Genomic DNA, 14,017 nt, shown 5'->3' with positions numbered 1-14,017 from the left:
CCTGGAGTTCACTCGGAGCGATCAATCTGCTGCAGGGGAAATCTGAAGCGACATTTTCCAAATAAACAAGGAAGCTTCTGCACATGGACTCTAGAATTGAACCTCTCAGCGGGAAAATGAACCTGTTACATCACTTTTAGTTAATCTTTGATTTTATTTCAAAGTGCGGCAAAATAAATTTGCATTATTTAGTGAACTAATCGTTATTCCAGACCTGTTGGTAATTAATGGAAGTTTTGTGGGGTTGGATTCACGGTAGATTTGTTTTACTTCTTCTGTCCTCAAGGTCAGTGAAACGCTGCAGGACAGCAACACACCTGATTGCTTTCTGCCTCTGTGATTTACCCCGCCACACAACCTCCATCTACAAAAACCTCATTACCCATACGGGTGTGTGCTGCCTTGTGGCTCACCCGGTAGCTAAATACACACGAGTGTCACAAGCACACAAAAACACACAAACACAAGTCTTCTGAAAACGCACAACAAAAAGTCACACCTTTGTTTGGATGAAGAGAAGAAGAAACAGATTGTTTCTGCCTGCTTAAACACACAATGCTAGTTTAACATTTACATTCAAACAGTGTGCAGGAAATCCTTCTGTTTAGGTGCAGCCTCTGTGAAAACACAAATATAAAGTTAGTTCCCCTGAACGTGTTTTCCTGTGTGTTGGATTGTCTTTCATCCATGTTGGTCTGTAACCTCCCTACGGTGTACCTGGTTTTAGTTTTAAACATGACAACAGCGTCTGTTTCAAGTGATAAACAGTAAACAGGAGACTAATTCAGATTTATGGCTCATTTATGCAGTTTAACAACTTTTTTTCTGTGATTTTGTTTCACCTCAGGGTCCAGCAGGTTTGAAGGGAGGCGAGGGTCCCCAGGGTCCACCTGGGCCTGTTGTAAGTACCCCGTGTGACTCTGTGTGGCTGATTAAATCAGACGTCTGTACAGTTTGTCTCGTGCTCCAGTTTGTATAGTTTAAAAAGGAAAGTCGTTAAACATGTTGTGTGCGGCCAATAATAACTCATCAGTGTTTAATTTATTAACTGCAGCTTTAATGGTCTCCAGCCTGATTTGAGTCAAAATGGACTTTATGCTAAAACACACACTCACACACACACACACACACACACACACACACACACACACACACACACACACACACACACACACACACACACACACACACACACACACACACACACACACACACACACACGGACTGTTCACTGCTTTAGCGAATAAATGGACCTTTCCAAGGAGGTTTCTTCCTGTTAAAGGGGAATTTTCCTCTCCACTGTCGCTACATTCTTGCTTAGTATGAGGACTGTGGTAAAGACACTAACACAAGTCAGGAAGCTTTCAACTAACTGTCATGGTGAACTGAAGTCACTACACTGAAAAAAAGCGCATTTGGAACGTTTACTTTGTGAAGTGCCTTGAGACGACTCTTGCATTGATTTGGCGCTGTATAAATAAACTGAACTGAACCATAAAGAAGTCCAGATTGCACCCTGTGCTGATCAAGCATGTACTTCATCTGCACCGTTAGTTTTGACTGTAATTGAGGCTTTTTGTTCGCATGTCTCTTTGGGACATGGAGACACAAACAAAACAGAGATGATCAGCAGAACCACACAGCCAGCAGGATCCATCTGTTTGGTGACAGATTCTGGTCCTCGGAGTATCTCCTTCAGTCTCACAGGTTTCCTCTGGAGCTGCAAACATGTTGGATCTGTATAATTCAGACTAGTACAGATGATCTATGAGCTTGTTTCGGGGTTATTAGTTTATTTTTATTTATTTTGCTTCCACATAATACATTTTAAACCCATGAAGTCAAGTCTCTGGGCTTTTAAATGCCTTAAAGTAAAGTAAAAAGTAAGATTTTTATGTAAAATCCATAGTAATAAAAAAGACATTTCACCTTGCTGATATATTTAGTTTTATTATACATTTTTTTTTATTTTGTTCATCTTGGTTAAAAAAAATTGCAGCTGTGAGACTCCACCATGATGTATGTGCTCATTAGTTTTTACCCAAGACTAAACATTTTTTACATGAGACAAGCTTTTATTGTATTTATCCATCTGTTTGTGTATTTATTATATCTTAATTAAAATCCTCCAATATGTATAATCTTGCAAGAAAATGCTTGATGCATTTTGCAACAACTAATTTGTTTGTTTCTTTACTTTCTGCTATCGTTGTAGATCATTAGTCCTTTTTGAGTGGGTTGTTGTAAAGTTGGATTAAAAGAGATTTATGTGTGTGTGTGTGTGTGTGTGTGTGTGCGTGTGTGTGTGCGTGTGTGTGTGTGTGTGTGTGTGTGTGTGTGTGTGTGTGTGTGTGTGTGTTTCGCCACTGTGTCCTCTTTAAGGGTTTGTTAATGCTGCATGCATCGATCCGTTAGCAGTAGAACTCAGTTGGGTCGGTCAGAATCTTCATGCATTTACTCTGTGTTTTATTTTACTGGATGTCTTTAATGTTAAAAGGGTTCTCCTGGTGAGAGAGGTCCTGCTGGTGCAGCTGGTCCAATCGGTCTTTCTGGTAGACCTGGTCCCCAGGGTCCTCCGGGTCCAGCTGGAGAGAAAGGTGCACCTGTGAGTATTTTAATTTACTAAATTATCTTTTTTCTCATTTACTTTTAATATATAAAGGTTAATTGGAATCTCTTTGTAATTTTAGGGTGAGAAAGGGCCTCAGGGTCCTGCTGGTCGTGATGGTGTCCAGGGTCCTGTGGGTCTGCCGGGGCCCGCTGGACCACAGGGACCACCGGGTGAAGACGGAGACAAGGTCAGTTGGGATTGCCACCACCATTTTCATCAGTACTCATGTCTGTTTTCACTCAAAGACCAGCAAATGAAAACAGCCCAGCATTCATCTCTTCTTTTCTCAATGATGTCCATCCCTTCTCGTGTCTGAGTCGATCATAAAAATCTTATTTAGTCATCTTGCTCGGTTCGTATCAGAATCTTGTTGAGCTGCGAGACCCAAGTCGCTGCAGAACCTCACCTCACCATGAACCAGAATGGACAGCTTGTCTTTATCTGTGCATGATCTATACAGAACCATCAGGATTACAGAAACAGCTCTGCACATGAGGAGCATCAGTTATGTTGGCATTCAGAAAAGAAGAAACAAAACTGATGTGAGACAGCAATCATGTGTGTTTCTGGTTCACAGGGAGAAGCCGGCGAGTCTGGACAGAAAGGAAGTAAAGGTGACAAGGGGGAGCAGGTGGGTCAGAGAGTCACTACAACCTCTAATCAACATGCATATTTCAGTCTTTATGACATTAATTCTTGGTAAATTCTAATCATCGAAAGATGTTTGTCATTAACGTGGTTTTGGTTTGTTTGTTTAGGGTCCTCCTGGACCAGCTGGCCTCCAGGGTCCCGTAGGAGCCCCGGGTCCTGCTGTAAGTACCACGGACCTAAAGGACCGTTACTTTAAAAATGAACCTGTAAAGAGACATAAAGGCAGAGAATTCTGTCAGTTTTAGAAGCAGTTGCTGCAGAAAGCTCTCTTGTAAAAGTTAGGATTCATTAATCACTTCTGATCGAAATACCAACAAGCTGTCACATGTAGGTGGAAGTTTCAGCAACACATGAAACATTTAAACAACGTGCCCCTTATCAGCTGTAGAAGGTCAAAAAAAATCTGTGTGTGCGTGTGTGTGTGTGTGTGTGTGTGTGTGTGTGTGTGTGTGTGTGTGTGTGTGTGTGTGTGTGTGTGTGTGTGTGTGTGTGTGTGTGTGTGTGTGTTGTTTCTCAGGGAGCTGATGGAGAGCCCGGTCCCAGAGGTCAGCAGGGTATGTTTGGGCAGAAAGGAGATGAAGGCCCTAGAGGTTTCCCTGGGCCCCCTGGTCCCATCGGTCTGCAGGTTCGTACCAGAACCCTTTACAGTTAGACTCAAGGGCGTTTCACTGTTTGCATTATAGCCACAGTGATTACTCTGTGTAAATAATATGTTTTTCAACCATGAAATGTGTTTTAACAAGACAACAATCATGTTAAAGAAGTCCAGACCTGAAGCACATCAGCCTTCACCGGTTTCGTCTGTAAATGCTTCACCAAACCAAACCAAACAGCTTTGAATCTGTTCTCCACAGTAAAGGACTTCTGACTTTCAAGGTGTATTGAAACTTCATGTTTCTGATGCAGATTCATTCACTTTCTACAAGTAATTCAGTTCATTTATAACTCAGCAGACTTAGCGTCATTTTCAAGTATTTAAATGTGTTAAATCCGCCACCAGTTCCAACTTTGCTATTTTAGCCAAGAACATGAAAACTTGTTAAAGTCCAGTTCTGAAAACGATCCATTGTTGGTGAGTTTTCTCAGGTTTCCTCCTTTTTGTAGCACATTGATAGTGACCCTTGTTTTGCGACATTTGCTGTTCATGCCACCTCAGACAGGAAGAGACGACACCCTCCCACCCCCCATTAGAGCAAGCTAGTTAGTGCTTTTAGCCAAACAACATCTGAATGATTCCTATTTTGGTTTTTTAGAGAAGTTCACTTCGCCTTCAGTTTCTGACATCAGTAGCAGGCGTAATCACATAAAAAAGATTGTGACTTTTTTCTTAAACCATGCTGCAGTAGGAATAAAGACAGACACACACTCTCACACACACACTGCTGCCTGTGCGGTTTAATTGGATCTGCGGGGCATGGTGTGGTGACCTGCAGTGATTACACCCCTCACCTCTGTTCAGAGGCAACATCCATCTTTGATTTCAGCCAGCGTTTCCTACTCAATCCTGTCTTAAAAATACGAATGTGGGCTACATTTTTCTGTCATAAAATCCATGTATTGATTTAATAGGATTTGTTTATTAATAGGACTCATCTCAGGTCATAGAAAGCATTTCAGCTTGGATTAAAATCGTTTCCTTAAAGTAAACGACTCTTCAAGCTGCTTTGCAATCAATTTTCCTCTGGGATTAATAAAGTATTTTTGAATTTGAATTTGAATTTAATGATGTTTTGTTGCACCATGATTGAGATCTAATGATGGAGGACCTTTCCCACAGTTCTACTCAATTTATGTGTAATTATCTGTTAAATAGTAATCAACTCCTTAAGCCAAACACTTTGAAAGTTTCCTGCCGACTTTGAGGGTCATTGTCTTGATGAAATTACTGCAACTCCTGATCATCATTCCTCGGTGCTCCAGGATCTCAGTGGGATTGGATTCAATGGACTTTTAATTGGGAGTAAATTCACTTCCCACTGCAATCTCATTAATTGTGTTGACTGACCCACTCCAGCAGCCTGTTGTTCATCAAGCACATTCAATGGGCTGCATAATTAGCACCACGCTAACTGATTTTAAGATTAGAGAAGACCTTTGCACTGATGATGGCTCTCTGTGTGGGAAGAGTTGACATGCAGCTTAAACCGAAAGCTCAGATATTAAGTGGGTTTCTGTGCAAAGGTTAGAGTAGTGTTTTCAATATTTATGTCAGCAGGGTTAGTCTTCCCAGCTTTGCAAGTTAGCTATATTTAGTGAGTATTCTTTTTTATTTATTTATTTTTTTTGTCACTAGCAACAAATCTAGAAACTTATTGGAGATTGCTGTGAAAGCATGTGCCATTCTGTTGCACTGCGGCTTTGGAATGATCTTTTTTATCTGTGTGCAGTAAAGACAGTCTGGACACCTTTAATAAAACAGCTGAAGACCCTTTTATATAAAGCTGCTTTTTAGACATCTGATGGGGCTTAAAGGAGATGTACAGTTGGATGTCATCTGCATAAAGATGGTAGGAGATTCATTTAAAGAACTCTGGATGTGATGGAGAGGAAGCAGATAGAGGAGGAATTGTAGAGTGAACCTGACTGAACATCAGCACGGCCTACACTCAGTGGATCATTGCTTACAACAGTTGTAATTCTGCTTTTAACCAGAAGAGAGAGAAGTGGGAAACTTATTGTTACTTTAAGAGCAGTTCTGAACACACTGATGAGCTAATAACTAGTCTGAACGAGGCCAAAACGTGAAGTTCTGCCACCTCAAAACATTTCTAATCACTAATATGTCACAATCCTTCATCTGACTGAAGTGCTTAAATTATTATTGGATTTGCAAACATAAACACGCTACAGGATTTTTGGTAACACATTACAATAAGGGTCCCTTTATTAACGTTTCTTAGTGCATTTTTAAACATTAATAGACCATTAAATAAAGTGTTAACAACAGCTTTTATGCATTGCATGACATTAATATTATTTAATGCATTATTAGGCAGTTAACTAATGCATTAACCTTAGTTAATGCAGTACTAAGCTATAACTAACACTTGCATTGTTTAATTTCTTTGCATAACGTGTGTTAATTACCATGTTAGTTAATTTGAAAATTAACTCTTAATAATTATTAACGTAATCATGTATTATGGTTGTGTATTTGCAGCAAATAAGCAATAAGTAGCAGCTAGCTAATGCATCCACTTATCCTACCCTGTACCTTGGATGTTACTGGATGGGCATTAATAAACAAGTAATTAATGTCTTACTAATGCTGCACTGTGTTTTTCATTAGGAAGCCCTTACCTGACCTTAGGTAAGGTAAAAACATCAATCTCCTTTGGAAACACTTTATAAATGCTTAATAGACTCCTAAGCATTACTTAATCATATTGAATCATTACTGAATGGACTTTAGATCCTTATTGTAATGTGTGATTATCTATCCCTTTCGGAAACTCTTTCTAAATGCCTAATAGACTCATAAGCATTACTTAAGCACTGCCTAACCATAGTTAAACATTACCAAATGAATGTTTGGCCCTTATTGTAAAGTGTAAACATTTATCTATTTATAAACACTTTCTAAATGCTTAATAGATGCCTAAGAATTACTTAAGCATTACTTAAGCATAATTAATCATTACTGAATGGATTTTGAACCCTTATGTTCAGTAATAGACATTCGTTAACTGCTTAATGACGCATTAAATGATATGTTTAGTAATGCTATGTAATGCACAAAAGCAGTTGTTAACACTTTAATTAAAGGTTTGTCTATGCTAAATAATGCACTAAGTAATGTTAGTAAAGGGACCGTGCTGCTCATTGTCCATGCATGACTGAACTCACTGTGAAGAAGTCACTGACTGTAGGAAAAAGAAACCAATTAGAAGATGTGTTTTTTTTACATTGGAGTGCAGAGGTGAAGACTAAATGATACAGGTTATGCATGACCAGACTCAGGCCACCTGTTGAGGTCAGACATTAGGTGTAGCAACGTGTCCCTACAAGCCTGTCCCACTATGGGTTTTAATCCAGTAATGTTATTCTTGAGTGGCTCTGCATCAGATTATATGATGTTCCTGTGAACTGATAATTGGACCAGTTAGCAGCTAAAACATGGACTCTGACTGGTCCACAGATTTATTTAATATCTGCTACAATGTATTCCTGCTGTCAAGACACATTTCAGCTGTCGTCCACAAAATGGAAACAAATATGGAAACTTGACTGTGTTTACTGGTAATTGTCTCCAGGGTCTTCCAGGACCTCCAGGTGAAAAGGGAGAGAATGGTGACGTTGGGCCTATGGTGAGACACCCGCTCTTTGACAGCTCCTGTGACCATGTATTTAACTATTCTGATGTAACACTTAACTCTTTGTGCAGGGTCCTCCTGGTCCCCCTGGTCCTAGAGGTCCTCAGGGTCCAAGTGGAGCTGATGTATGTAGGACCAATGAGAATGAACCACACATTGAGAGGGTTTACCTCCCAACTGAGGGTGTGGAACATCATCAGAAATGATGGAACATCTTTGTTTTTGTCATTCTGCAGGGCCCACAAGGTCCTCCAGGTGGTGTTGGCCCAATGGGATCTGTTGGTGAGAAGGTAAGAGTCTTAACACGACATCCTGGTTTTACTTAGTTGATGCGGGGGGGGGGGGGGGGGGGGGGGGGGGGGGTTAAATGTTGCTGCCCTCATTTGTTTCCACCTGCTGATGATTCATCTCACAAACTCAGCCTAAGACCTGAATTAAAGCTTTGACACAAATAAAGTCTGTTCAAGACAACCTTAAACCCTTTTCTTCGTTTGGTTGTTCTTTCTTTGTTTGGGTTTAGAACCTCTGCATGTGTCAGTTTGAAGGTTTATCTGCTCAGATGCTGACATTTATTTAACCACAGGGTGAGCAAGGTGAAGCTGGAAACCCTGGACCACCTGGAGAGCCCGGCACTGGGGTAAGAAGACTCTTGTTTGATGTTGAGTCGAGATGAATGTGTAGCAGCATTGTCCTGTGTTGTATGCAAGTGTGTGTGTGTGTGTGTGTGTGTGTGTGTGTGTGTGTGTGTGTGTGTGTGTGTGTGTGTGTGTGTGTGTGTGTGTGTGTGTGTGTGTGTGTGTGTGTGTGCTGCAGGGTACGGGTTTTGTTTTAAGCACAACTTGAACTCAAATCTGCATTCCCCTAACTTTGGGTGGATTTATTTTCGCTACAAGATAGCTGACGGTGTCAGCAGCATATATTTGGAGGTTGTCTCAGATGGAACATTGTGGATTGCTCAGGGGCAGAAAAGAATACAGTCTAATGAGGAGAGGGCTGCTGTGTCCATCAGTGAGAGGAACCGTTCCTCCCATTTAGGCTGGTAGATCGTCTCAGCAGGATGCTCTGGTTTGCACCACATGTGGGCGGGGCTTACCAAACCAAACACTTGTTGGACTCTTAAGATATGATTATGAGGCTGATGCATCTGCTTGGTCAGACCTGAAGTTTTTTTTTATTTCACATGTTACATTTAAATGATTTTACCCTGTATGGTGGCTTGGGATGATCCAGACAGAAATAGGAGAGACAAGTTGGTAAACAACAGTATACAGAAAAATGTGCCTTTTTCTGGCAGAGAGCATGGTTATAACTTACAACAGTGTATTTATTTATGTGAAGGTTGATTTGTTACAACAATTGTGTTCCATAATCCAGCATAATCCTGTTTTATACTGAAACTCAAAAAAACTTAAAAGAAACAAATGATAACTAAGATGAAATTAGTTCACACACACACACACACACACACACACACACACACACACACACACACACACACACACACACACAAAAGACCACATTTTTGAAAAGATAAAGGGAATTAATTCATTACCCATCAACAAATACATATGAACATGAATCAAGTCAGTAATCATACTAAATGAAAGATGAACTCTTATATTTTATTGGTTGTTTGTCTCGAAGCAATTAATTTCATTATGTTCTGGTTTAAACTGAAATATCTAAAAATATACTGTATTAATGAATAAAAATTAGAAGAACATTTAATTTGAGTCAGATTTATTGCAAAACAACTGCTGATTGTTTCATATAGTTTTATTAGTTTCTGCTCCTCCCATCTACAGGAAGCTGTTTTAGTGAGAAAGCAACAGTTTTGATGTCTTCGTTCGGTTTAAAACTCAGAAACGTTTAGTAATAATGATGCTGCAGCCAATTTCACACATGTTATTACAGTTTTAACCTGTTATTGGGTTTCTTTTATAGCTGAAATGATCAATAACTGAGGGGAAATTAAAACCTATATCAAAGTTGTGATTGCTTTTGTAAAATTAGCTAAACTGAAAATATTCTCTAAAAAATATGCTTCAAAGATTTTCATCTTTGAAACATATTTTTGAGACGTAGAGACTTTTTAAAAATCCCAACTTTAAGATTAGTTTCCTCTTCTTGGCACTGAGCCATCATGTCTACGACGACAGAACATCATCCTGTTTTATTATTTCAGTTTTGAGTTAGCTATGTGGATCATCCAGGGTCCTACAAACACCAGCATCCTACTTAGACCTCATATCTAGAAATGGCAGCCTCAGCAGTAAAGACTCCTTCATCTCTACAGGGACCCAAAGGTGAGAGAGGAGAGAAAGGAGAGGCTGGCCCCCCTGGAGCTGCTGGACCTGCTGGTGCCAAAGGACCCCCTGGAGATGATGGTCCAAAGGGCAACCCTGTAAGATGAATAAGTATATTAGAAATCTGTTTTAAAAAAAAGGACGATTTCTGATCTCAGTCACACTCAACCTCTAAAGAAATGTCTGCTGCAGCCAGAAGGCTGGCATTTTTATTCTAGCACATGTTACAGAGCTATAAAGCTGTTTTCTATTGAAGGAGATTATGTTTCTGCTGCATGGCAATGGGATGCAGACAGAACTTCCTTCATGGCTTTACGGCATCATCATTAAGTCTATCCAATTTCCTTCACAGGTTGTAACCAGGTGCACCACGACTAAATCACTGTCCAAATTACTAACCATGTCCTCAGTTTCCATTTCCACACAAATGATACCCCATCAGCAGTCCTTCAGGCGTGTTGTTCACACTGAGCCATCTAATTTCACTCTCTTACAGGGTCCTGTTGGATTCCCTGGAGACCCTGGTCCCCCTGGAGAGCCAGGTGTTGCTGTAAGTATGAAGCTTTGCACAGGAGGGTTTTGTGGACCATTTTATATCCACAAATTAAACAGACTTAAACGTTTTTCTAACTTCTTGACTGTCTGGCAGGGAACTGATGGAGAACCTGGAGAGAAAGGAGAGGACGGTGAAGCTGGTCTACCAGTAAGTTACTGGATAAATAAATGCATACTTTTAAATTATAATACGTTTTACAAGGATGGTTTACATTGTGATGGTCTTTATTTCTACTGCTAATTATCTATGCTGCAATGTTTTCTCTCTCAAAATTTGTTTAAAACCGCAGTTATGGAATTTTACTTTATAATATTTAAAATTATTCTGTAGGCTCTTAATATATAAATGATTACGTTATATTTGGTCATAAGAATATTTTCTTCCTATCCCATTTTGAATATAAAACTGAGCAGTTTTGTTATGACTGGAGTGACATTTCTATTGCTTTTACATGTTATTGTATCAATATTTGTTTTTCACTCTTATTTTTCAATCACGTTCAAAATAAACTCATAAACTAATTTAAATTACTTTTGTTTTTGTTTAAAAGCTCTGATGCTTCCTCAGACCAAGTAATCTCATTGAAAATCACTAGGAATAATTACAGATTACTCAAAAGTTAGTGATCACGAGTGTTTTAAAAAAACCTAGTGTTTCTGTGTGTTCAGAGCAGAAAGATTTGCAGGATTCAGCTGATGTCATTTTCTGTTTCTTTGCTTGTTTTCAGGGATCTGCGGGTCCATCTGGAGAGGCTGGTCCACCTGGCCCACCTGGAAAGAGAGTAAGTCTTTTACTGCAGTGTTTTTTCATATATTGTGGCCATCTTTAAAACGAGTAAATTGCTTCGATGTGCAGCATTTTGGTTTGTTGCCATCATCGTGTTTTAGTCCATTGTGTATCTGCTGGCATTGTTGTTCTTGCTCTTTAGCCGATGGTTTAGCATTGGCAGCAACTCGGCAACAACAACTCGGTTTTTGGCAGCAAAGCTGTTGCGCTTCATTTTCGTTAGAAGCAGAGAGCTGAGAACAAAGTGGGAGACTTAGGGAGAGGGGGTTTACGCTGTCCGTGAAGCAAAGCCTGTTGAAAATAATCATCAGGACACAAAAATCATGAATCTCAGTTTAAAATTAAAAGCTCTTACCATGAGGGAAAAAAGCTGGAAAAGCAGAGTTTCTGTCCTTGTGGCAGTCATGAAAAATGGGCGACGTGTAGTGAGTCTGATGCTTTATTGATCGCTGGCTGCCTGACAGACAGCTGCAGCAAAACAAAAACACAGCGTGGACGGCTGCGGTGAAGTCGTTAAAAGGTTCTCAGAGAAGCTCCAACTTCAGAGGAAAACAATTAAATGGAGCTTTAATCCGTGATTGGGATGTGATTATCCTGTCATGTATTTTGTTTCTTGCCTTTTATCTTCTCCTGCAGCCAAATCTAAAATGTCAACCTACTGTCAGAATGTCACGTTGCGGGTGTAGGAGTAGATGGACCATGTGTGGTGGAGCAGATCAGGAGGTGAAGATGCAGGCTTCAGATAAAGTAAAATGGTTTTAATGGTGGGACGGGAACGAACAGCACAAGACAACGAAGACAAACGACCACAATGATCTGACAAAGACTGATACAAGGAGGGAGGTATAAATACACAGGGCAAATGAGGAACACATGGGCAGGTAAACAAGGGGCAGGTGGAAACAATAAGGACTAATCAAGGGCAGGAGAGAGACACAGTCAGGGAGGCAGGGGCAGACCGTGACACAGAATGAAACGACTTGAGCAGAGCAAGAATAACCAACCGCCGTCTCAGCTGGGGTCTGCGTGTCTGGCTTCAGAGGCAACATCAGATGTCTATTTTGGTTTGAACTAGGGAATGTCAATCCCATCTCAAGAATCAGATCAAGGGCTCTGCATCATGTCTAGGCTTGATAGGGAGCTGGTGGTGGGCTCAAGGACATCCAACAACCAGTACAGATCTCGGATTTAGTTTCACTTTCACTCTGTTTAGGAGAAAACACTTCACTTTAATGTGTCTGCCATTTTGTTTGTCTTGAATGACCTGTTAGAAAGTTAAAGGGGTTTAGAACACATCCAACTTTACACTTTATAAACACGGTCTGAAACAATGCTTCTAAACATTGGTAACTATTGTGACATCACCAGTTAGTGTTTCTGTATCCTTTCAACAGTAGTGTATAATAAATATGTATATATTGAGGTGTGGTTGGTAGCACTGTAGCCTCACAGTGAGAAGGTTGCTGGCATAAAGCCTGACCATGACCTTTAGGCATAGCATTAGCATGTTCTCCCCATGCATGCGTGGATCTTCTCCAGGTACACTGGTTTCCTTCCACTGGCCCAAAACCTGTATGTTGGGTTAATTGGAGACTTTATATTGTCCCGAGGTGTGAGTGTGTGAATGGTAATTCAAAAGTTTTCAGCCTCACAGCAATATGGTGCGATCATGTGTTTTTACAAAAGATAAAGCTGCATGGTGGCGCAGTTGTTAGTACTGTTGCCTCGCAGCACAAAGGTTGCAGGTTCGAAACTCGGCTACAGCCTTTCTGCGTGGAGTTGCGTGTTCTCCCCATGCATGCGTGGGATTCCTCCGGGTACTCCGGTTTCCCCCACAGATCACAACATGCCCTATAGGTTATAAATTGTAAGTCGCTTTGGATAAAAGTGTCTGCCAAATAAATAAACATAAACATAAAGCATTGGTGATATAAAGGGGGTGGTGTCGGTGAATTCTTTTAGCTTGGACATAACTTGTGTTACTCCAAAGGATGGCTGTCCTTCTCAGTCCCAATGAACTGTCTGGTGATCTGGGCTTCAGCTCTAATGGCCAGACGCTCCTGGATTTCTTCATCGCTCAGCGATTGGAGTACCTTTGACATGTGATCACGGCATCACCCTCTTTTGCACAAAGATGTGATTCATTATTATTCATTCAGAAGCTTGCTGTTGCAATAATATTACTATCAAGCTTGGTGGCACGGATAGTGCAATTTTCTCACCTTGCCATTCCACTTTTACAGAACACACCCTGATATGCCGTCACAGTGTGCCTCTTGAAATAGACCTGTGTGTCCCAGTGAGGGACTCGAGACCTGGTAAAGGTGTCCCCTCTATCTCACCTGATGACCGCTGGAGTTAGACACCAGCTCACTACTCAAACTGAGTGGGAGTGAGTTTTACAATTACCAATCAGAAAACATTGGTCCCCCATTGTTCATAATTTATCCTTTCATCCATCCATCCATCCATCCGTTTTTGGCCACTTATCCGTGGTCGGGTCGCGGGGGCAGCAGCCTAAGCAGGGAGGCCCAGACTTCCCTCTCCCCAGCCACTTGGACCAGCTCCTCCAGGGGATTTCTAAGGCCCTTCCTGACCAGCCGTGAGACATAGTCTCTCCAGCGTGTCCTGTGTCTTCCGTTAGGCCTTCTCCCGTTTGGACATGCCGGGAAAATCTCACCAGGGAGACGTCCATGAGGAATCCTTACTAGATGTCTGAGCCAGTTCATAATTTAGAACTTTTAACATCTATAAACTTCTAATTTAAACTCACAACAAAGACACTACATTAACA

General features: G+C 40.8%; 1 protein-coding gene across 10 annotated transcripts in view; it reads left to right on the top strand.

The window, feature by feature from the left end:
* The window catches only part of col11a1a (collagen, type XI, alpha 1a), a 75,425-nt gene that overhangs the window by 47,620 nt on the left and 13,788 nt on the right, over positions 1-14,017 (top strand). For all 10 annotated transcript variants that reach the window (XM_054751325.2, XM_054751324.2, XM_054751318.2 and 7 more), the window contains 14 exons: positions 848-901; positions 2,498-2,605; positions 2,691-2,798; positions 3,189-3,242; positions 3,370-3,423; positions 3,780-3,887; positions 7,516-7,569; positions 7,647-7,700; positions 7,812-7,865; positions 8,159-8,212; positions 9,872-9,979; positions 10,378-10,431; positions 10,531-10,584; positions 11,165-11,218. In XM_054751325.2, coding sequence (XP_054607300.2) covers positions 848-901; positions 2,498-2,605; positions 2,691-2,798; positions 3,189-3,242; positions 3,370-3,423; positions 3,780-3,887; positions 7,516-7,569; positions 7,647-7,700; positions 7,812-7,865; positions 8,159-8,212; positions 9,872-9,979; positions 10,378-10,431; positions 10,531-10,584; positions 11,165-11,218 — 972 coding nt within the window. The remainder of the gene's footprint in view (positions 1-847; positions 902-2,497; positions 2,606-2,690; positions 2,799-3,188; positions 3,243-3,369; positions 3,424-3,779; positions 3,888-7,515; positions 7,570-7,646; positions 7,701-7,811; positions 7,866-8,158; positions 8,213-9,871; positions 9,980-10,377; positions 10,432-10,530; positions 10,585-11,164; positions 11,219-14,017) is intronic.

Source organism: Nothobranchius furzeri, chromosome 7 (genome assembly GCF_043380555.1).
Source record: "Nothobranchius furzeri strain GRZ-AD chromosome 7, NfurGRZ-RIMD1, whole genome shotgun sequence".
Classification (NCBI taxonomy): Eukaryota; Metazoa; Chordata; class Actinopteri; order Cyprinodontiformes; family Nothobranchiidae; genus Nothobranchius; species Nothobranchius furzeri.
The sequence above is the reverse complement of the archived record's forward strand: the minus strand, read 5'-3'. Positions and strand labels throughout refer to the sequence as shown.